This window comes from Sapajus apella, unplaced genomic scaffold, assembly GCF_009761245.1.
Source record: "Sapajus apella isolate SASKATOON/1434 unplaced genomic scaffold, GSC_monkey_1.0 scaffold44, whole genome shotgun sequence".
Lineage (NCBI taxonomy): Eukaryota > Metazoa > Chordata > Mammalia > Primates > Cebidae > Sapajus > Sapajus apella.
The window spans coordinates 13,521,902-13,544,706 of record NW_022436984.1 but is presented as its reverse complement, the minus strand read 5'-3'; the positions used below and the strand labels follow the sequence as shown (position 1 = coordinate 13,544,706).

Genomic DNA, 22,805 nt, shown 5'->3' with positions numbered 1-22,805 from the left:
CAGCCTCCTGAGTAGCTGGGACTACAGGCGCATGCCACCATGCCTGGCTAATTTTTGTCTTTTTAGTAGATATAGGGCTTTCCCATACTGGTCAGGCTGGTCTCAAACTCCTGACCTTAGGTGATCCACTCATCTCAGCCTTTTAAAGTGCTGGGATTATAGTTGTGAGCCACTGCGCCCGGCTGACCTTTCCTTTAAAGTGTGTCTTGATCGAGCCCACCTATCTCTCTACCACCACCATCCTGGTCTACACAGCTGTCCTGTGTAGATCTCTGCAGTGCCTTCTATCCGTCTCCCTGCTTCTGGTAGAGATCACTTTAAGCAGTAAAGCAGGCCACACTACTGTTCACAATCTTCCAGCGGCTTATTTAACTTAGGGTAAACTCTAAAAAGCATTACTCTGTCTTACAAAGACTGACATGATTTGGCCCCTGCCCATCTTTGCACCCTGTCCTCCTCCTTGCCTGCTGTTCTTTGGGCCCACTGGCCTTTTTTCCTATCCATATACCAAGCTCATTCCTTTCTTTGAATTGCGCTAGCTGTGTCATATCCCCTTCATTTACACAAGACTGGTTCTTTGTCTTCAATTACATCTTGTCTTAAATGATACCTTTAAAGAGGCCTTTTATAATACCAAATGTGAAGTAGTCAACCAGTCTTCTGTATTATCTCACTCTATTTTCTGTATTTATTTATTTGTGAATGTTATTGTTGTCTAACTCTGTCCACTAAAATTTCAGCTTCATGGGAAGAAAAGCCTTGTTCTTTTTTTCCCTAGCTCCTAGAGTGGTGCCTAGCTAACACAGAAGTAATACAATTGTGTAGCTGTATGTGAATTGTATGTATAAATGTGCAAGTAAGTCATTTACACATTAGTATGAGTTGGTTCAGTCAGATTGCATTTTTCCTAATATCTTCTAGAGACAGCTCATAATTGAAGTTATTGAGGGAGGTAAATAGATTTTAGTGTCACTTATGCTTGAAGAATAGGACATAAAAGGTTATTGTAGTAAAAATGGACAAAAGTAAACTTCAGAGCGCTGAGGACTTCAGAACAGAAATATTTTCCTCTTTCATAATTTTACCTATGTGGGAACTGTGATGAGAAGACAGATAAATTTTGGTCTTTTCTTCATTTTTTTCTCTTCTATGATCCCTTCTTCCAAGACCCAGACCTCAAGCCAATACTTTTAAAGCTTTCGGTACACTCTGGAGTGCTGAATTTTGCAGTAGCTTAACACAGGTGTGTACCTATGTTATATTATTTCTGTGGAAAAACAGGTTCAAAATTAAAGGGAAAAAAATGTAAGAAGAAGCATTTGGAACCCAGCCTTTTTTGTACTAGGGCCCACCTAGTCATTGGACATTCTTTTAGCTTACAGTTATTTACTTGGATAAGCCTTGCATATACTGAGCCAGGACATTCCAGCTTTTATCTCAGATTCAAAATATGGACTTTCCTTTCCTCTCGTGTTTCTATTGGAGTCAAATAAATAGAAGTAAGCATTCTCCTTTAACTGCAGGAAGAACTCTTAGATACTGATGAGTGAGGGGTATTTTTGCCTCGTTAAGTCTCTCCTTCATCTTTCTCTGAGCATCCTGGTGAGGGTTGTGCCTGATGCTTGCTGACTTCTCTCACTAGTTCCCGTTACCAGCTGGCTGCTACCCAGCCAGAAAAGCTTAAAAATTGGATATACTAGGTTGTCCTCAGTCCTTGGCATTGTACAATTTTCTGTGTCCTTCCTATGTCTTGAATATTCTTTTATCCCTTAGATCTGTAAAATAGGAATTCTTTCCCTCTAAAGATTTTAAGGCATGCAGGAGAAGGAAATAGACAGTTTTGGTTTCCACCATCCCCCTAATTTTGTATATAGAAACTTAAAAAAAAATAAAACCGTATGTTAGGGAAAATCTATGTCATTTTAAAATCACAACACTTTTAGACTTCAGAATTTCATAGGAAGAACTTGATATAGAACTGGGTATCCTGGTTGCTGACTGTGTTCTCTTAGTAGGGTGTCTATGCACCAAGAAGGCAGAGGGACAAGAGCTTGAGACCTCAATTCAGGAACCCGGACTTCTAACCCTCACTTACTGCATGGCTTTAACCCATTTCATGACTCTCTGAGCCTCAGTTTTCTTGCCTGTAAAATCAGCATAATAATACATGGCAATTCAAACAAGGTTTTCAAGAAGATTAATATCATGGATCTCAGAGCACTGTATCAACTGAAAATTGGTATAAAATACAGGAAACCATTATCATTATTTACACTGAGATCTACTGTAAAATAAGTGTCAAAAGGAATAGAAAGCACCAGAAAATGAGAATAAATGGGAAAAGTTTTGAGCAGGTAAGAAACATTTTTAAAATTTACCACAAAGCTCCCCTATATGCTAGGCATCAGCACTGTATATACCTTCGGTCATCATCTTACTTAGGTTATGTCATTAACTGATGTGAAGCGATTTTGCCTCTTCTCAACTTTTTTTTTTTTTTTTGATTCTTAGATCCTTTCTCTGAAAATGATATTTTTTTTCCTATGTGTTCACTGTGCTAGAAAACATTATATTATTTTTGGTAACTGAAAAACAAAGTAGCTATTGATAGGTTATATTTTCAGTTTTCAATTTAAGTACTCACAATTTACTGTGCCCTGTTGCTTACTTCTCAGTGGACCCTAAAGTAACTTGTATGATGATGCAAGTTGTATGGTGCATACTCCAAGAGGCCCCATAATTGAGTGGCACTCCTGGAGGTATATGGGGTACCATATGCCTGGATGTAACTGTAGTGGCCCTGTCTAAAAGTCACTCAATAGCTTATATGAGAGTGAGTACCAGTGTCCTCATGTTACATGAAGAAACTAAGACTCACAGAGAATAAATGACTTCTCCATATTTAGCCAAGATTTTTATGGGTGGTAAACTGTGGAATTCATGTTCTCTCTCATTTTTATAGTCCAGTACTTAGCTACTCTATTGTTCCACCTTGGACTTATTTTTAAAGTATTACACTCTTTTCAACATGCCTTACAAAATTTTATAAGAATTTTTAAAATTTCTCTCTTTATCTCAATTTTATTATTTTCTATTTTTAAAGCATGCAACAGTAAGATTATATTTAAACTCTTTGTGGTCAGGAACTATTATTCTTTTCAGCATAAAAAACACCTAGTGGAGTCCACGCTTCAAAAAAAATCAGAAATGCGTAAAAATCCAGTTCTATACCCGTAAACTATTAGCATTTCCTGTATGTCAAAATTTAAACACTAAGACAACTAGAAATTCCCTGAAAGATGTTCAGTTCTGACCCAGCTGGCAAAAAATAGAATACCAAGATAACCCTCATCAGCGCAGCCACGTACCACTAATGAATCTGAACACAAAGGGAGATTTGGTCTTCCCGAGCTAGACCAAACACAGCTGTGATACACGGCTGGCCAGGTACCAGTCAGTGAGGCCCAAGAAGCACATGTTGAGGACACCCTCCTGGCAGTCATGCTCCACAAAGGCTTATTGGCAGCTTCAGAAATTAAGTTCCAGGGTTCTAGATCTCTAAGCAGAAGTCGGAGTGGGATCTGTAGAGGTTACTATTTTAAGGTCTCACCAGGAAGCATGCTCCGTCTACTCTTCACTTAACAGCAGAGATGTGGTCAGGAGGGAGTGCCAAAATGCCCACTCACAACAAACACGTTCCCGATGGGAAATGATACCCAGTCATTCTGAATTCTGAGCTCCCTTGAAGGACAGCAGAGAATCAGATTAACTCCATCACTTCTTCTCATCCCATCCTACTTCAAAGAGATCTGGTGTTCTCACTGCAAAGCTCACAGACAGACTGACAGTTCACAGCATCTGTCTCAGAAAAATTATGCATAGTCTTAGCGCAATGACGACACACTAAGGGGGTATAAAAGACCATGAGCTTTAGAGTCAGGCTGACCTGTGTTCAAACCCAGCCCTCACTCCTCTACTTACTGGATGTAGGACACCCTGACAGGCAAATTGCTTAACTCCTCTAAGCCCAGTTTCTTAAGCTGAATAATAGAAACATGAAAATCCATCTCACAGAGCTGTAGTAAGAATTACATGAGAGTGAATGTATAAAGTACCCAGCACAGAGCCTAGCATATAGTAGACCCTCAAAAATGTTTTCTCTCTTTTACTTTCTGTTTCAAGGTACTGATAAACAAGTTAGGCCTCCTGGGATCTTTTCCTTAGCTACATTGCAGCAGCTGAAAAATGAAAAACCAAGTATATTTTCAGCCTATCTTCATTTTTTCCTGTGTTAGCAATTCTAGGGAGGTGGACATGTCCAAACGTGCTTCTGTTTCCTGCAGTTTCACTGACCATATGCTTTCTCCTCTAAACACTGGCATTTCAAGTCAGACAGCCAGTGTCAAGAGGTGCCATTGTGACAGTATGCATACGTGTTTAACCAGACGGCTACATTTCACATCAGCTTAAATGGAAATGGAAACAGAGTTACTTTACCCTGAGCCAGTATTTCCCAACGGCTATGGTGTCAGTGTCCCCAAGAGGCTCCTAAAGGGCAGATGTATTTTCACATACCTAATAAGCAACAAGTTTCTTTCCTACCAAAAATGTTCAGGACTGCTGAACAGACCCTCGGGTCTCTAGTCAGGGCCAAGAAGCAAGGCCAACCAGAGACACTACCAGAGGGGCAGCATGGGACAGCCCTAATCACTTAAATGACTTTCCAAGGGACCTTATCTTAACCTCACTCCAGCAAGCAGTAGTCTGGAGTTTAAATGCTTTGTTCTTTCCAGCTCACTTTCCCACGAGTAGATGATGTCATCAGAGTTCAAGGAAGACTGCAAAGGCAAAAATTTATGAGGAGAGAGTGAAACAAAAGAAAGCTAGAAACCAGATTTTACAAGATTTTCTCTATAAATGGCACCATAACTGCCTGTTATCATACATTAAAAAACAGTGGGGAATAGGCTGCATGCAGCTGACCCAAAGCATCTGGGAAAGATCCATTTCAAAGCTGTTTGCATCTTTTATTCTGTCTCTCAAAGGAAGAGTTTTTATTAAATACTTTTAAGGGTTTTTTTGTTGGTAGTTACACTCCTTGATTTATTTCTCTCAAAGGGCAGTACTGCATGGGCACCTGGCAATGAGTACAAAGCTGGAGGGGAACCAGGATGATAACAATGATGTCATCTACCAGGAGGTGGTCCAGGGAACCGGGATGTTCAGCATGTGTCCTGCCCAATCTAAAGTCCTGTAGAGTCTTTGGATTAGTGCCCCAACCCCGTACCAGCCAACTTTACTCAGTCCCATAAAAGTCGCACTATAAGAGAAGAGAGCTAAAAATATTTTATCCTGTTCTATCTAGGCCTTCTTACATACCCTAGGTCGGCCAGAGCAAGGTCACTTAGTAGAAACATCATGCTGTACAGGTGTGTGTTTGTTTTGTATTTGGAGGGTTGGTGTTATGCATGTGTTACCTGAATGTATATAAATTCCCATTATTTTCAGGCTCAGGGAATATTCCAAAGGGAATGTGCATTGAGTGTAGCAAAAGCATTCACAAGAGTGTCAGTCTCTGAGGAGTGATTTGTAAATAATGTTGAGTTGATGACTTTTATTTCTCCTTTTTCACATTTGAAAAGAAGGTGAAAAGCCAGGTGTGCTGGCTTTTTTCACATTGAAAATAAGGTGAAAAGCCTTTTTCACATTTGAAAAGCCAGGTGTGCTGGCTCACATCTGTAATCCCTACACTTTAGGAGGCCAAGGCAGGAGGCTTGCTTGAGTGCAGGAGTTCAAGACCAGCCTGGGCAACATAGTGAGATCCTGTGTCTACAAAAAAAAAAAAAAAAAAAAAATTAAATTAGCTGGGCATGGTGGTGTGCACCTATTGTCCCAGCTACTCAGGAGGCTGAGATGGGAGAATCACTTGAGCCCAGAAGGCTGAGGCTGCAGTGTGCCATGATCACACCATCACACTCAGCCTGAGTGGCAGAGTAAGACACTATTTCAAAAAATAAAGAAAAGAAGTTAAAAAAAATGAAACAGTATCTCAAGGACCACTGTTTCCTGGTGGCATTTTTTTAATGCTGTCTCAGTCTGCATCTTTTAACAACTTCATGGTGGCATCACTTATATACCATAAAATTTGTCCATTTGTAGTACATACAATTTCATGATTTTTAGTAAATTCACTGAGTCTTACTGGCATTAACCTAATCGAGTATTAGAACATTTCATCATCCCAGTAAGATGCCTCACAGCTATTTACAGGTCATCTTCATTTCTACTCTGTGCCCCAGATGTAGTTTCTGACTCAATAGGTTTGTCTTTTCTCCATTTTTCACAAGGACCAATTCTAATATAAAAATGTCATGGATTCTCTATGTGACAGTGTCGGAATTTACCATGGATTCTGTAAGATTTTGAAATTATTTTATTCCTCACAAAATCTCTCTATATATATATTTGTAAACTACATGAGATTTTTTCTGTTCTTCATTGCTTTGTATATATATGGATTTGTCCATATTTTTAAGACAATTCCACTACCCTGCCCCCGACAGTATTGGTTCTTATATTACAAATTGCTGGAGGGTGTGTGATCATTGTGTGATCCCCACCCTTAGAATTAGCACTGTGGACTTTCAGGACAGTAGCTGATGTTTAATGATATTTAAATGCCAAATGACCATGACCAGTTCAGTCAGTTGATCACAACACACTGCTAAGGTGGCAACTCTCACAAATGCAGCTTCTGGCCCCAGCACGTCACATTATAGATGCTGAATGTTGGCTCCTGGATCAATTCGAATCCATCACAACTATTAGGAAGAGAGGACAGCGACTAAGGCCTATTGCTAAGAGGCTCTGTGCATGAGGTCCCTGAACAAAAAATGAACATTTGCACTTCTAAATGCAAAAGAAGAAAACAGGGGCTATAAGAAAGCAAAACTTCATTGCCATGTCTGGTCCCTGCATGAGAAACAAAATGAATTTAAGCCCATTGGTATTTTTAGAAAAGAGAACAAATAAAATGCTAACACAATTTAAAAGGCAAAGCTTACATGTGTCCTTAAAAAATTTTATTATCCATTTGGGGTAGTGCATATTATAGATATGAAATCATGGTGCTTGGCATTTCTGCGCAGTGCCAGCTGGACTCTCATCACTGCTTCTCGGCACACAGACCTTACATCCTGCCTTTTCTCAAGAGCAAAACATAAGCTCTGTATTACTTGTTTATATTTTGCTTCATTCCAGAAAAGGATTTCAATCAGATGCTTTGCATTGTTCACCTACCTTTTCCAGCACATGATCTAAAAACACTAACTCCGTTAGTGCCCATATTTGATAACCTTTGTTCAGCTCAGCATCTACAAATTCTCTATTTTGTGCACAAGGAGAAAACAGCTTATTTTGGTTGCATTATATACAATCAAGAAATTGTGTGTTGTGTTTGTTTTCTCTCCCTGGCTTGCTCCCCACCCCATCCTGCCTCTCTGGAGCCCAGGGAACTTTTTGGCATAGTCTTCTATAAATTATAAGCTATTTTTAGGTTATCATTGTAAAAAATTCTGGGTCAAGATAACAAGAAAAGCTTGCAGTAGCTCCAAACTAAAATGATCCCTACTGGGGTCCACAGATGGGCCCACCAGAGGATTAATCATAGCCTGTGATTTGATTCCTGAGTTCTAGTTGCGAAACAACAACTAACCACAGCTATGCCAAATGATCATGAAAATGTCCTTCTCTTAAGGATTCTGTGTATGGTAAGCCTTCAGATGGCTGAAGTGTGGCAAATCAGAACCCCAAAACTAACCCACCTGCCACACAGTTCCGTTCGCTCGAGGGGAACCAGCACTTGCTATGAGGCTACACTGGAAGTTGCTGGAGGTGCTTCCTGCCCTTTATTCTGTGCTTTGGGGAGAAATGGGGAAAACCACACAGAACCACCTAACAATAACTTTCTTCTATGTCAGGTATTCCTATCCTGAGAGTAAAGATTAGGCTTTCTCATCTATACCTTCTATAATGAAACTGAGTCTAGAGTGGAATACTAGTGACAAGAAATATTCACAATGAAACACTGTGCTTTAACAATGCCAATAGCTAACTAGGAAGCCCAAACTGAGTCTCCGAAGCCATGTGGCATTCTTGATCATCCAATTTTCAAGTGGTTTTTCCTGTACACTATTCATAAGGGCATTAAAAGAGATGAATGCCATCTTTAAAAAATTTAAACCAAAGAAGCTATATGACCCAGTGGCAAAGAATAGGCTTTCAAGCCATTCTGCATTTCTTTTCATTCATTCTACAGATATTTCAGGAGCACCCACTAGGTACTGGCCAGTGTTTGGCATGGCAGAGGTAGGGGGATAAACAAGACAGATGATATGTCTACTCCAATGGAATAAGACTGGTACTTATAAAAATATGATAAACTTTCAGGTAGCACAGAAGATGAACACTGTTGGGAAGAAAATAAAACAAGATCATGGAGTCATGAAATAGAGAGTGTTTATCTTGGGGAGGAGGTATTTTAATAGGGAGCGTTGACTTTTTGCACCACTAATCTTTAACAAATCACACGTCAAGCCTCTAATCCACGTCTCCCCATCCAACCCCAAGACTCACTCAGGCAGGACTAGTCTCAGAAACTGTGAAAAGTTATTTTTTTCTTTCTACATCAAATAATGGCTTTGAATTATTTTTCCTTCTCACTCTGGCACCTGGTGCTCTCAATATTTCTCCATGACCCCTACCACCTACTCACCAGATGGTACCCCACTGCCCTGGACTCTTCTCCCACAAACCCTTCATTCTAAATATTCTCCCCCCATTCTAAATATTCTGGATTAGTTATGACTTTGGAATATCCAACAAATGATCACACTAAGATACCAATGGTTAATGATGGTGTCAGGAGGGCAGACCCCTTGCCATTTAGCACAAAAATTGCCTTCATAGTAAATACATTTGTATAGTTTCATCATGTTAAAAGTATGTTTTTATAATTTATCTCTTTGATACCCACAGCAGCCCTGGGAGTGAGGTAGCGTAGATGTGTTATCATGTTCAGAACAAGGGGTTGTATCTGGCAAGTTGATGAGGGATCCTGGAAATGGACTGGCAGCCTGAGGACCTGAACACCAGAATCACAGGATGTGGGTTCTAATCCCTCATGTACTCACGTTCATCTAACCCCAAAGAAACTTCAGTCTCCTCCCCTGACAAAATGAAACTAAGGGTGACTCTTCCCACCCATCTTCCTCCTCAGAATTGTCAGGCATGGCAAATAGTATAACACCCACGGAAGTGCTCTGAAAATTATAAGAAGCTATAAAAAATAAGAGATATTTGTCAAAATATATTTGTTAAATATCCACAAGAAGCTGTCCTATATGCATGGGAGAGAGACAAAGGAAAAAATTTTGCAAGATCAGCCTCATGGCATATTCTTAGCAGCTTAGGTGGAGCTCTATGCCTAATTTCTGGGTTTTGCATTACAAGTCACATATCTAGTAAGAGCTGAAGTACAAATGATGAAAGATGGGCGTTACGACCCCTTCTTAGACATCTCAAGGACATGAATCTCTTAACAAGCTTGCAAAATGTATTTGTCAGGTTAAGTAAATATGCAAAGCAATTTTGTGGGTTGAAGTCAACAAAACTTACTGATAGTAAATAAAAGGTAGTTGCAGTACAAAAAAATAAAATTAAGAGAGAGGATTTTGGTGCTGCTCTGCAGTCCTTCAGTGCTTAACCGGAGTAGTTGGGGAAAAATTAAGACACAAACATATCTTCCCTTCCCAGATGGTGCTGCGTCAACTTTTATAGTGGGTGAAGTTGCTTTTTAGGATTCTTGTTCCATATTGTGGACTGTCCTAGGCACCTTCCTGACACTGGACCCTAGGCCAGATCCTGATGTCAAGATTATCTCCTCTTCTTCTATTCCACTCCTTGCTCCTCCCCGCTGCATCCTTTGAGAGGTACCTGTTCTGTGTATAGTATATAGGATGCTTTCCATCCAAGGATTGGTCTAACATACTTACAACTGCTGAATTAACCAAAAGGACCAGGAAAAGGCTGAAATTCCACCACTGACTCCTTCCTAGATCGACTCTGTTATTTATACGTCTATTTTTAACCTATATTTTTTAGATTTTAATAGCACATGCAATAAATACATGTTCTTTGTAAATAAAATAGAAAGTGTTAATAAGCAAACAACAAAAATAAATCCTGCCATCTCACCACTATCTACATCCAGCCATTTGCACCTTTAAAATTGTGAAATCTTGGGACATTTAAAGAAATTGCACACAAAAAATGTGTATACAGATATATAGCAAATATTCACCTATGCTTTTTTATGGACTGACAGTAGGCATAGTTACATCACCTGCTTTCTCACTTAACAGTGTGTCATGAATGTTTTTGTTAGTGTACTTTAACAGTTGCACACTATTTTATATGAAGTTGCAATTTATTTTTTCAAAAAATGATGAACAATTGTTTCTAATTTTTCTCTATAATAGAAACTCTGTTCTAATCACTTATATGAATTCATATGCTTGTAAAATTGCTTCTGGAGCCTCAGAAGTAGAGAACCGCTCGGCCAAATAGTTTGTAGACTTTTCAGGGTTTTGACAGACACATACGCTTTTTTGTATCATATGACTAATATGTAGGAATGAGATAATGGGAGAAATTTTACGCCAAATCACAGCAAGGTAGAAGCCAGAATGGACGAATTACTGGAACTTTTCAGAACCCATTCAAGTCTCACCTGTCCTCAAGTGTCCCCTGCTGCCTCCTGTGGTGGGTTGAGGTTGCATGCAGTGGCCTACTTGTAAGAGTGTTCTTATTTTTGTGAATTGATAATACACAAAGCAGCCTCTTCAAAAAAAAAATGTCTCTATGGAATTAATAACTAGGTGGCTATCCATTGGGGAAAGGCATGTGTTGGGTGTCTTCAGTGTATTGTCTAGATACATACACTTAGAATCACACCAGTATAATCCAGCTGGCAACGAAGTTTCCTCATAACCCATTAAGGCTCCTCCAGGTGAAAATAAATGTTTCTGTTTTCTTTATATTTTTCTTCAAGTTATGGTAAAATTTCTTTATCTGATCCTCCTCGGCTTGCTCTAGCTCCAGCAAGACAGAGGAATCCATGTCTTTACTATCTCTAAAATAGGAGAGAAGAGAATTTGGGGAGATTTGGATAGAAGATGGATGTTCCAGAAATAGAACAAAGCGTAGAAGAAAGAACTAGGTTTCCAATGCAAGGAGGATTAACAGAAAGATGGAGCTTATTGGGAAGGCAGGAGAAGTAAGCCAGAGGACGCCATTCTGTGCAGGGCAGGCCCAGATTGTGTTTAGGACAGAGTTAGTTTCAGTTATATCTATATAATCACAAACCATCTGGCTTGGGAAAAGGACAGTTAATTCAGTTATTTGTTTTAGCCTCAAATTTGCCCTTGCTTTTTTCCTTTTCAAAATTAGCCAAATGTTGCTTAACTAAATCATATGATTTTTTTTTTGCCCTCATAGACTTTGCATTATTAAAATAAGGGTTATTATGAAAGTAATAGAATCACAACTCAAAGTTGAAAATATCAATAGTGCTTTAAAATGGGCTTGAATGAACCTGCTTTTAAAGTAACAGGTTCATTCAAGCCCATTTTAAAGTACTATAAAGGCACCCTAAATGTAATGCCAGGGGACACCAAGAATTTAAAGACTCAAAAAAAAACATCATTTGGAAGCCACATGAGGATTCTTTTTACAAGAGCCAGTAAGTGAGTGTTGTGTGTGTGCGTGGTAGAGTGTAATTTTCTTTATCAGAGAATTATCTCTATTAATGATATTAAAGAATGAGGGGTCTTTCATGAAAATAGCTCCTTCTTAATCTGTTTCTGACCCATGTTTGCTCTTGGAGTCAGCCTGATGTTTCTCTGTGGAATAATTATATTTATTTTCTTTCAAATGATCAGCTGCTTTCCCATTGTGTAGTCACAGTCGGAGTTGAACATGATGAAGCTTCTTGATATTTTCCTTGGATTCTCTGTCCATTTTCAAGTGTATCAGTTATCTAGACCTTGTCAACGCCCTTGGATCCTCTCTTGGACACCTGTAAACATCCCACCAAAAAATAATTCCATTCTAGGTGCGTGTAGTGGAGTGTTATCATTTTCTTTAGAGAACATAACTCAATTTACAGTTCGGAACGTAGATCATATAGCACTGCCCTGCTGGTTTGTGTCCTTTCACTTCTCTGTTTTGTGTTCCCTGAAAAATAAACCTCCATTTTTTTCTCCCTTAATTAGAATAAATTTCTTTCTTTGAACTTAAAATATAGCAGGATATCAGTTACAAAGTAGGAAAACTAAGCCCAGGTGCACCTCCACAAAGTGCAAACATTCAAGTTAACATGTAAAAAGGAAAAACAGCTCATTTGTTGTTCAGTAACAAAAATGGCTACTTAAAAAAAAAAAATCTACGTGTCAGTCAATTCCATACCTCACTACCTCAGTTAATCCAGGGGAGGCGTCATTGTCCTCCTTAGAGGGACAAAGAAACCAGGGCTGTGAGTGGTCAGTTGGTGGGGCTCAGTCTGGCTGCAGAAGCTCTGATAAACACCAGCGTTCCAGCCACACCTCAGGCCGATTAAGCAGAAACTCAAGGTGGGGCTAGCAAGTTGGCATTTTCAAAAATTGTCCTGCTTACTGTCATTTGTAGCTGGGGACAAAAATGCCTAGAAGCAGGTGTTCTGATCCTGCCGACACAGGTCCTCTTGAACTTTTTACTTATCTCTGTTTCCCACTTTTCTAAAAATAGGTCATGTCACTGTCTCCATTTCTTCTTTACTCTCTTCAGGAACAACTTTTATAGGCAGAAATTTTCATTGTGTTTCCCTTCTTCAGTTTTTTTCAACTCCTCATCTGCCTGGTTATTAATCAATCAAACATCAGCAATTCCCTCACCTCTTGAACTTCACTCGGAAGCCAAATGATGATTCTTTTCACATGAACTAGTGAAGAGAGAGAGACAGTGTGTGTGTGTGTGTGTGTGTGTGTGTGTGTGTGTGTGTGAGTGAGCGTGCGCACTGGCACGCACATGGTTTTCTATTTACTTGAGCAAATAAATATCACCCAAGGCAAATGCTTGTTTAAGGTCTTCAGTGGCAGCAGAACAAGCACATAAGTAAAGAATATTTCTCTTTTAATTCTAAAACAGCAAGACAGATGATGGCATAGAAGGGAAGAAAGAAAACAGAGAGAGGAATATATATGTTGTTTAAGCAAAGACACCTACCTTACTACCTTACAGCCATTAGTAAGATTTAGGCTTTAAACCAAAAGAGCTCTCTCTTTTAATGACTTTGATTATATGAAATTTCCAAAGTAAAATAATTAAGAATTTTAAGCTCTATCGCATTTTATTTTTTGAGATGCAATCTCGGCTCACTGCAACCTCTGCCTCCCAGGTTCAAGTGATTCTCCTGCCCTAGCCTCCCAAGTAGCTGGGATTACAGGCACAAACCACGACGCCCAGCTCATTTTTCATATTTTTAGTAGAGACGAGGTTTCACCATGTTAGCCAGCATGGTCTTGGCCTCCCGACCTCGTGATCCATCCACCTCGGCTGTGAGACAGCTTGGCCTCACAGACGTGAGCCACTGCACCCAGCCCACGCTTTTAAATGCAAAGGATCGTCAAGTTAATAATTTTTAAAGGGCGTTATAACTCCTTAAAAGTACAGAATTATTGGCAGTAGTCAGAATTCCCTACCATGTATGGATTCTCTTGGGATCTGGCTCTGTTGTATTATAAAAATAGCTAATAATACTGAACACTCATTAAGTGCCAGGCCCTATTCTCATTTATTTCAAAACCCTATGAAGTAGATAAGTTTCCAACCTAGCAAACAGAGCAGCAGAATTCAACCAATTTAGGTAGGTTCTCCCTCATTTGGCCTTTTAGGGTAGCTGTACTGGAACAGGGTTTTTTTTAAAAAATAGGAGAATAGCTATATTGGGAGAAGGAGCTACAATTAAGCAGCCACAGCATCTCCACCAAGCCCACGCACGTTGTTTTATGAGCAAAATAACCACTATAGCTGAGGGCATCAATGTTTCTAAGAGAAACCAGCTTCTCCTTACTTCTTCCTGATTAGCTGCTTCCCTGAAAGTCAAACATCTATTACTCACAGGAAGGCCCCCGAGCTGTGGGTGCTTGGAGTGGTATCTCCACTTCCCATGTCTTTCAGCTGTGGTTCTCAAGCCTTGGTATCAACAAGAACAACCTAAGCCACTTGGTAAAAGGTATATTTCTGTATCTCTTCCTCAGAGAGTCTGATTAAATGCGTCTAGCAGAGATGTCCGAGAGAGAATACAGTCATGGGTTCTTCGTTTCTGCTGCTGGTTGGGCTGGTTAAGCCCCTTCCTCACTCCTCGTTTCCACTTATCACTAGACACAGAAACTAAAAACCATGGCTTCAGGCTGCAAAAAGCCTAAAGCAAAACAAAACAGAACAATGACAACAAAATAAGGCAGGCTGGACAAGCTTGGCCAGAGTGATTGAAGTTGATAATTTTACCAACATTTCTTAATTTTCTTTTTGAGACGGAGTCTCGCTCTGTCACCCTGGCTGGAGTGCAGTGACGCAATCTTGGCTCACTGCAACTCCGCCTCCCGGACTCAAGTGATTCTCCTGCCTCAGCCTCTCCAGTAGCTGGGATTACAGGTGCCCGCCACCACGCCCAGCTAATTTTTTGTATTTTTAGTAGATACAGGGTTTTGCCATGTTGGCCAGGCTGGTCTCGAACTCCTAACCTTATGATTCACCTGCCTCAGCCTCCCAAAGTGCTGGGATTACAGGAGTATGCCACCGCGCCTGGCCTCTTACCTAATTTTAAAAGGTAAGTAACTGTGCCATGTAGTTTAAATTCATAAATACTGTCATAGTTTGATCAAAGGTAGTATCTTCAGGTCTTGAGATCTTCCTAGGATCCTCAAATATTTCATTTAAGTCATTTATTCTTCACAATAAGATAGTTATAATCAGTTAATTACTGTAAAGAGTGGCCATGTACGAACTCCTATCAAAAAAGACCAACAAAATCACACATTGAATATAAATTTAGTATTTTAATGTATTCTGTGCACCACCCAAACAGCCAAGTTATAAAGAGTCTTAGAGATACTCTAATTAAACGAGGAAACTGGAATCTAAAAAAAGTGAAGTGACTTGCCGAGAACACATAGATAGTCGGAAGAACCTAGGGTCTCTTTGATGGGGCTTCTTCCACTACTACACCATGAAGCTCTGTACACCTCAGCTGCTTCTTTCATTGTCAATGAATGAATATATCAAGGTCGGGTTTCTGGGAGAAGCAAGCAGACCTTCATAACCAGGATGGACTCCTCTTAAAACCGTTGGTGTCAGTTCCTGGCCATGAACCACTTGACAGTTTAACAGCTGGTCCCCAAAGAACACTAAGAAACCAAGAATAAGATGAACTATCTGGGGTGAAACCCTTGCTCCAGATAATATATAATCCCTGCGTCCATCCTGCAGGATGGACCTGTGAGAACCACCTTCTTTACAGAGGAGATATTTCAGGCTTAGCCTATAACTAGCAATAATGTTTGAGAAATTTAAGCAAAGAATCATTGCTGGAGGAAAGGCAGAGGGTATTGGCCTATGTTTGCATATTGACCAGATGACTTGAACAAGGTTATATACCATGAACTCGAGACAGGTGTGCAAAGAACAATTATGTCCTGACTTTGTGACGTGTAGTTTAATTCCAGCATGCTGCCTCGACAGTCTTCCTTCTTATTGATTTATAGTCATCTATATCAAGGAGACAGAACTAGAAGTCTAAAACTGTCTGACTGATCTAAAATTCATTAGAATTCAAGGTGGGAGTTAATAGCAAAACCTATTAAAAACCTACCCAGAGACATATAGGAAGGGAAAAACACATGTTAGTATCAACATAGTTTGTGTCAGTCGCATTGGAAATCTAATTCAGACATGTTTTTATCTAATGGACCAACCTCTAAATATTATTATATCCCCTTCAAGCCCAAGGCAGTAGTTATTTCTTTGATTTTGTTAGGAAATGGCATTTTCCTGGTTTAACCATAGGTAAGTTACAGGCTTAACATTCAGGGCAGGGCTTGGCAGCACCTAACATGTGGTACGTGATGTGTTGCCCTATGTGCTGAACAACATAGCAGCAATAAAAGGTAATTTGGGGAGAATCCATTGCACTTCAGTTGGAAAACAGATTTCTGTCTGTTGGAACTAAGGTTAATGGTTCGGATTTGCCTGTGTTCCTACGGCATTTTTTTTTTTCATTGCTTTTGAATTGAAAATAAAAACAGACCAAAGGCCTGATGTCTAACCCAAGTAAATAAAACCTATGAGACACAAAGTAGCCAAAAACATGTTTTATCTCGTGACAAGCCAGTCACTTCAGCTGTTAACTTTTAGGAAATTTAAAAAAAAAAAGACATCTGAAAATTAGGACCTTTTAAGAAAGACTCTTCATGCCACATTCATATTAATAGGCTACTGATAAATGGCTTCTGGGAGAGGAAATCCCTGCATACCCAGTGTGCCCTCCATGTCAGCCTGAAGCACTGGTTTGGGTGCTTTGTGTCCCCAGACCCAGGAGTCTTCCATTTTAAACTTCCTTTCCTTCTGGTACAGCAGCAAAGGTGCCACCCAGAAAGCCCAGAGTTCCTGAGTAGATATGGGGTATCCAGGAAGTCCAATGTGCAATGTACCAGGTGCCAGGGGAGGTAAGCAGGTGTGTGCTATGGAACGGCTCCAGGTCACTTGTCCTTGTAGCATACAGAGGGAATACCATCCCCTTAACTGCCTACCTAACATGGCCATCTGTTCACCAGAAGCAAGTGCTCCCAGCTATTTCAGCTCAGAATAACATCTCAGGTGTTCCTCAGCAGCAGCTGAGCTGGAAGCTGCTTTCTCCTGCCTCGGACTCTTGTTCCTTTACTTTCCTTGCTCCCCTGCCTGACCTCAGAAAAGAAAACGAAACAACATCCTTTTTTTTTCTTTTTGAGGCTGCTGCTGCCCCGTTTCTATTAACTTTTAATAATTGAACTACAAGAAACCATTAAGATTTGTCTCACTTTGCTTTTGCTCAACAGTCTGTGATAGCTGACCGGGCTGCATGAATGTGTGATCATGAATGCACATAGCAGCACAAATCCAGGAGTCTGGATTCACAAACTGCCCATAAGTTCTTCAGTCTTTGTTCTCCTGATACAGGAAACAGCACTGGATAAGCACCTGCTTCAGAGTTTGAGTGCAAGGAATAGGGCCACCTGAAATAAACTAAGAGGAAAGAAAAACTTCAGGCTTTTCGGGCTTCCCAGAAGGGCCATGTGGTATGGACTGAGATGGACTCTGAAATCAGACTTTGGTTTGAAAATTCACATTCTGCAGACTAAGACTCTATCCAAGAGGCATAATACCACAATGTCACAGTTTACCATATCATGAAAGGGGAATAATGACATCTAGCCATAATGCTTGCGAGAGGTTTGAATCAGAAGATACATGTCGCCTGTGTAGCATAGTGCCTGGCATGGAATAAGCAGTATTTGCCTACTTCTTTAATTATGAAATAATAATCAAGTCTGCTTTCCATCACAGGCAGAGGGCAGAATCAATGAGACAGGCCTTCAGGGTCGACCAACTCCCTTTCAGAGAGAATGTGAACTACTGCAGATGCAGTAGCCCTTGAGTAGTCTTAAAAACCTCAGCCACTGTAAAGCAGGCAAACCCATGGGCTGATATAAACTTCCATGCTGTATGTTTCTTCCCCACTGGACATTTACTGAGGAAGGATGGTGGCAATGGCATAGCAACAGAGAGAAGAGACTAGTTCAGGTATCGTAGAACTACAGACATTATCAGAGCATGTCCGGGACCTCAGGAAAGCCAGAGCTGATAACACAACACCTCATAGTCATTTAACGTTTACTGTTACTGGCTTTGAAAATAAGTTCAATTTGACAGTTATTAATATCTGCTATTAACCTACTGTGCAAGGTAGCTGAAAGGTTTGCTTTTGGGTTTTTTTTTTTTTTTTTTTTTTTTTTGAGATGGAGTCCCCCCCAGGCTGGAGTGTAGTGGCATGATTTCGGCTCATTTCAAACTCCACCTCCTGTGTTCAAGCAATTCTCATGCCTCAGTCTCCCAAGAAGCTGGGATTGCAGGTGCTCACCACCATGCCTGGCTAATTTTGTGTATGTGTTTTTAGTATAGAGATGAGGTTTCACCATGTTGGCCAGGCTGGTCTCAAACTCCTGACCTCAAGTGATCTGCCCACCTTGGCCTCCCGAAGTGCTGTGATTATAGGTGTGAGCCACTGTGCCCAGCCAGGACATTGATGTAACTTGGCATCATATAGACAAGAAATTTAATATGTTGCAAAATCTGTTTACATGATTAATACAGGAAGCTATTTCAGATCCCACTCCAACTTTTAAACTCATCTAGCCTGCTTGGTTTATGTTGTTTTTCCAAAACAACAAAAAGAACGTCTCCTATTTTTTGCCAAAAAGCATCAAAAGCATTTTATTTACATGCAGTATTTCAGCTTAACAACAGCACTCTGAAGTGAGCAGCACTATCCCCATTTAACAGATTAGGAAATTGAGGCCCAGCAAAGTTAGGTAATCTTCCGGAGACACACAGTCAGCTGTGAAGGCAGAATCTGAAGTCCCCTGGTTCAAATTTGCTCTAAACCCCTGTGTTCTATTCATCAAGAAGTCTAAGTCACTGTTGTTCAACCTTCTGTAGTGGACCAAGATTTTTGTATCATCAGAAAAAGATACACTCAGGATTATTAGTAAATAAGGGCTTTGAAAATGGTCATTGGTGTCCACAGCACAGTGAAAGGTAAAAGAGCAGAATGAGAAAGGATTAACCATGAAGATAGGAGGCGGGAGCTGTAACCCTAACATGGTTTTTCCTAGTTGTGATGCGGCATCCACTACTTGTCATCTCTAAGCCTCCTTCCCTCACCTCATAAAATTACCATCACAGTCAACGCAGTAATATGGCTGAATCTGCTTTCTTAGTCATAAGGATCTAAGCAAAGGCCAGCTATGCTATTATAGTTCAATTCTTTTCAGTTCCACTATTGGCTTGCTCTTGAATCTTGAAAAATTTCCCCTGACATCTTCACTTTCTCATCTATAAACCAGAGCTGCTGATACAGCATCTTTTAGTAATACCCTCCAGCAGCTGCTTCCAAACTTTAGTGACGTAGAATCTTTTAGGATACGGTTAAATCGATTCCTGGGCCGCTGTCATTACGACCAGCACAGCTGCATGGCACCTTGCAATACTCACTCCTTAAAAGAACCTCACTTGATTCTGATGTAGGTGAGCTGTGACTACTTTCTAAAAAAAACCCTGTCCTGCAAACTCAATATTACAAAGAACCGCAGTATCTGTGGATACAGAACTTGACCAAGATCACTTTGTCAGTCCACAACGCAGCCAGCACTGAACCCTTGACTCCCAATATCTAGATCCTGTTCTTTCCATCCCATGAATCTGATTCAAAGGAACATCAAAGCCAGTTCTTGGTCACTGGGTTTATATCAAGGGTTGGATCCTAGAGTACACAGCTAAAGCTTGCAGCACTCTAAAGACATCTCTGAAAGGTTGATTATCACCTACTCTCTTCTTCCTCTGCAGACACATTTGCCAGCAAAGTGGCAGCCACACAGGACCAGTATGCAGACGCCTCCATAGGTAACGTCACGGGCAGCAACGCGGTGAACGTCTTCCTGGGAATCGGTGTGGCCTGGTCCATCGCTGCCATCTACCACGCAGCCAATGGGGAACAGTTCAAAGTGTCCCCTGGCACGCTAGCTTTCTCTGTCACTCTCTTCACCATCTTTGCTTTCATCAATGTGGGGGTGCTGCTGTATCGGCGGAGGCCAGAAATCGGAGGTGAGCTGGGTGGGCCCCGGACTGCCAAGCTCCTCACATCCTGCCTCTTTGTGCTCCTATGGCTCTTGTACATTTTCTTCTCCTCCCTGGAGGCCTACTGCCACATAAAAGGCTTCTAAAGGAACTATCAGATATAGTAAATTTATATATATATATATATATATATACACATATATATATACATAAAAAATTATGTATAACGAACAGAGGAAACTGACATTTGTCATGTTCACTTACCTGCTGATGGAATCCAGCTTCAAGAGCATAACTCTCTGTACTAGGGCCGAAGTCAAAAACGATCACCTCCCACTCCCAGGGGCATCATCATGTTGAACAAGGCACGGAGGCAGGGCCATCTTTGCAGCTCAGTCTAGAAGGGCTGCACTCTTTCCAGGTTCATAAATCCTTAAGGCTTTGATTTGTTTTCTTGATTTTGATTTTGTTTTCAGAGGGGCTGGGGAGGTAGTTGATGTTTGGCTTTGTTTTTGTTATTTTGTTGTGTTTTGTTTTGTTGGGAGGGTCAGGGTTGTTGCTTTTCTTTGTGGGAAGTGAAACCATCCAAATGTAAATGGGTTTTTGGTCAAAATCTAAATCACTGAGATTCCCCCTCACCTTCCCCAACCACTTTAAAAATTATTTTGGATTAAGAAAAAATTGGGGCATGGAAGAAGAAAGAAGCATGTCTTCATTGTATTACCAAAGTTCATGCTTATCTCCAGAATGTGAGCAGAGGTGAAGCTGCCTCCAAGAAGAAGCATGAGAGTGGAATGGAGCCAGGAAATCTGATGTTTTTAGATGTAGTCTGACATTTAAGGATGTGATGCCTGGCACTCTTGTTTAACAGGTACAAGGAAAACGTGCCTAGATTCCCAGGAACATGCAAAATGCTTTCTTTCTCATCTGTTTAGCTCTGGACCATGATAAGCAAGGCCCTTCTTCTGGCATCCAGCCCAGCTAAACCCCCAGGTGCCCCCTCCCCGCCCTGTTCCTCCTGTCCACCTGCCATCCCCTATGCATACAGGAACAATAACCCCATTCAAAAACCACATCATCCTTTTCCATTTGCATTAATACATGTCCCCGTCCCATGTTGATGTTGCTTGGGATTGTCTGTCAGTTTTATTTTCAAAGGCATCCATGGCTTGCACCATCCCGTTCCAGTCATGACTGAACATTTGCTCCTTCTACATGTGCCTGTTTGGAAATGTTGTTGTGATAACTGTTACACAGTGCATGGATGAAAAACAAATAAAACAAAGCGTATCTGTATATAGTAGAGTACATACTGTTCTCCCATTCAGCAATGTTGACTGGACATTGAAGACATAAGTGAGTTTTCTTTTCACCTGCGTTGTTACTTTTGTGTTGTTATTGAGTTTGATTAATTACTAGGGATAAAAGGAGAAGTGGCTTATTGTTCAAGGTTCTGCATATTCATTTCTAAGAAGCAATAACTGTCATGTGGGGTGAAGTTAAAGTTATTGAGAGGATAGCAGGCAAACTTCAAAGGTCTTGGTGGAAAATTAGCCATGTGGAACACATCAGAGGCCCCTAAAAAGCACTCACTCATTCAGGAAGGCCAAGGAGAAAGGCCTTATAGAGATATGGATATGTTGCATGTGCCTAGGCTTTCAGAGTCACCCTTTCCACAGCACCCCTCCCTGCAAAGTATTTATTTCATATCTGCACTGTCCGGCCAAGATGGTAGATAGTGCTGGTTTGTTCATTTTATTTTTTTAGGTAAAAGGTATTTTGAGCCCTGTGTTTTTCACTGTCCTGTCTAGTTCCCTCTGATTATATCAGTAGTTCCTGAATAAGAAAGAAGCCAGGGTGACCAATGGGCCTTTAAAAGTGTGTCTCCTTTAAAATGTGGCCTTTAAAAATGTCAATAAACTCAACATGAAAGACAAGGCAATTAAATAAGAGTAGTACCTCCCAGGAGGATTAGACTGGGATGCTTTTAACCCTTTAAAAAGAATCGCTGTTTCTCTTTTAAGATACCAAAGAACATGGATAAACCCAACATTCCAAAGTAGTGAGTCCACCAATGAGAAAAAGATATAATGACTTTGGTCACCTCTCGGAGACTTCTGTGTCTATAAGGAATCCCAGGCTGGAGACATGCCCAGCCCTCTTAATACTCAATAAATTAAAGCTGTTGAGACTTATTTTTTCTTCTTTCACTCAGTAACCATGATTCTTTATCATTTAATAGACATTTGGTGACTGAATGAGTAATTAAATGCTGGTTACCCACTCAATGTGCCAGGTAGTATGATACTTTCTGGGGACTACGCCATGAACAAAACAGCCTGGATCCCTGCCCTCAGAAGGTTTACAGTTAATGTGATTACTATTTTCATGAGTAAAAGTGAAGAAAGCCATACGGAAAGATTTTTATCTTGCAAGAAAGAAACAAAAACAATTATGAAACTCTTTTAACATAAACACACTGAAACGTTATGAAAGCAATTTTCTAAATTGTATTTATACCCAAGATTTTGTTTAAGAGAGCATAAAACGTTAAGTCTGGAAAAGCACCCTCTTTATCCTTGAACAACTTGCAAATACGTACATCTCTCCATTTGAAACCGAGAAGGGCAATCGTGTTGGTGATCCAGATCACTGAGAAGGCCCAATTTAGCCCATCTTACATCTTTGTTGGCAGTAATACTTTTCTGGGGCCCACACCTTTACGATTCTTTATCTGTCATTCTAAACCATCCTTCCCAACCTTTTTTTTTTTTTTCCTGAGATTTGCTAAATGGAAAGCTAGCCTAGAAGCACCAAGT

The 22,805-nt window shown here is 40.4% G+C and overlaps 1 protein-coding gene across 23 annotated transcripts in view; it reads left to right on the top strand.

Annotated features, from left to right (window-relative positions):
* The window catches only part of SLC8A1 (solute carrier family 8 member A1), a 382,674-nt gene extending 361,388 nt beyond the window's left edge, over positions 1-21,286 (top strand). For all 23 annotated transcript variants that reach the window (XM_032239511.1, XM_032239504.1, XM_032239502.1 and 20 more), the window contains one exon: positions 19,756-21,286. In XM_032239511.1, coding sequence (XP_032095402.1) covers positions 19,756-20,132 — 377 coding nt within the window. In that variant the 3' untranslated portion in view covers positions 20,133-21,286. The remainder of the gene's footprint in view (positions 1-19,755) is intronic.
* The last annotated feature ends 1,519 nt before the right edge of the window (positions 21,287-22,805 follow it).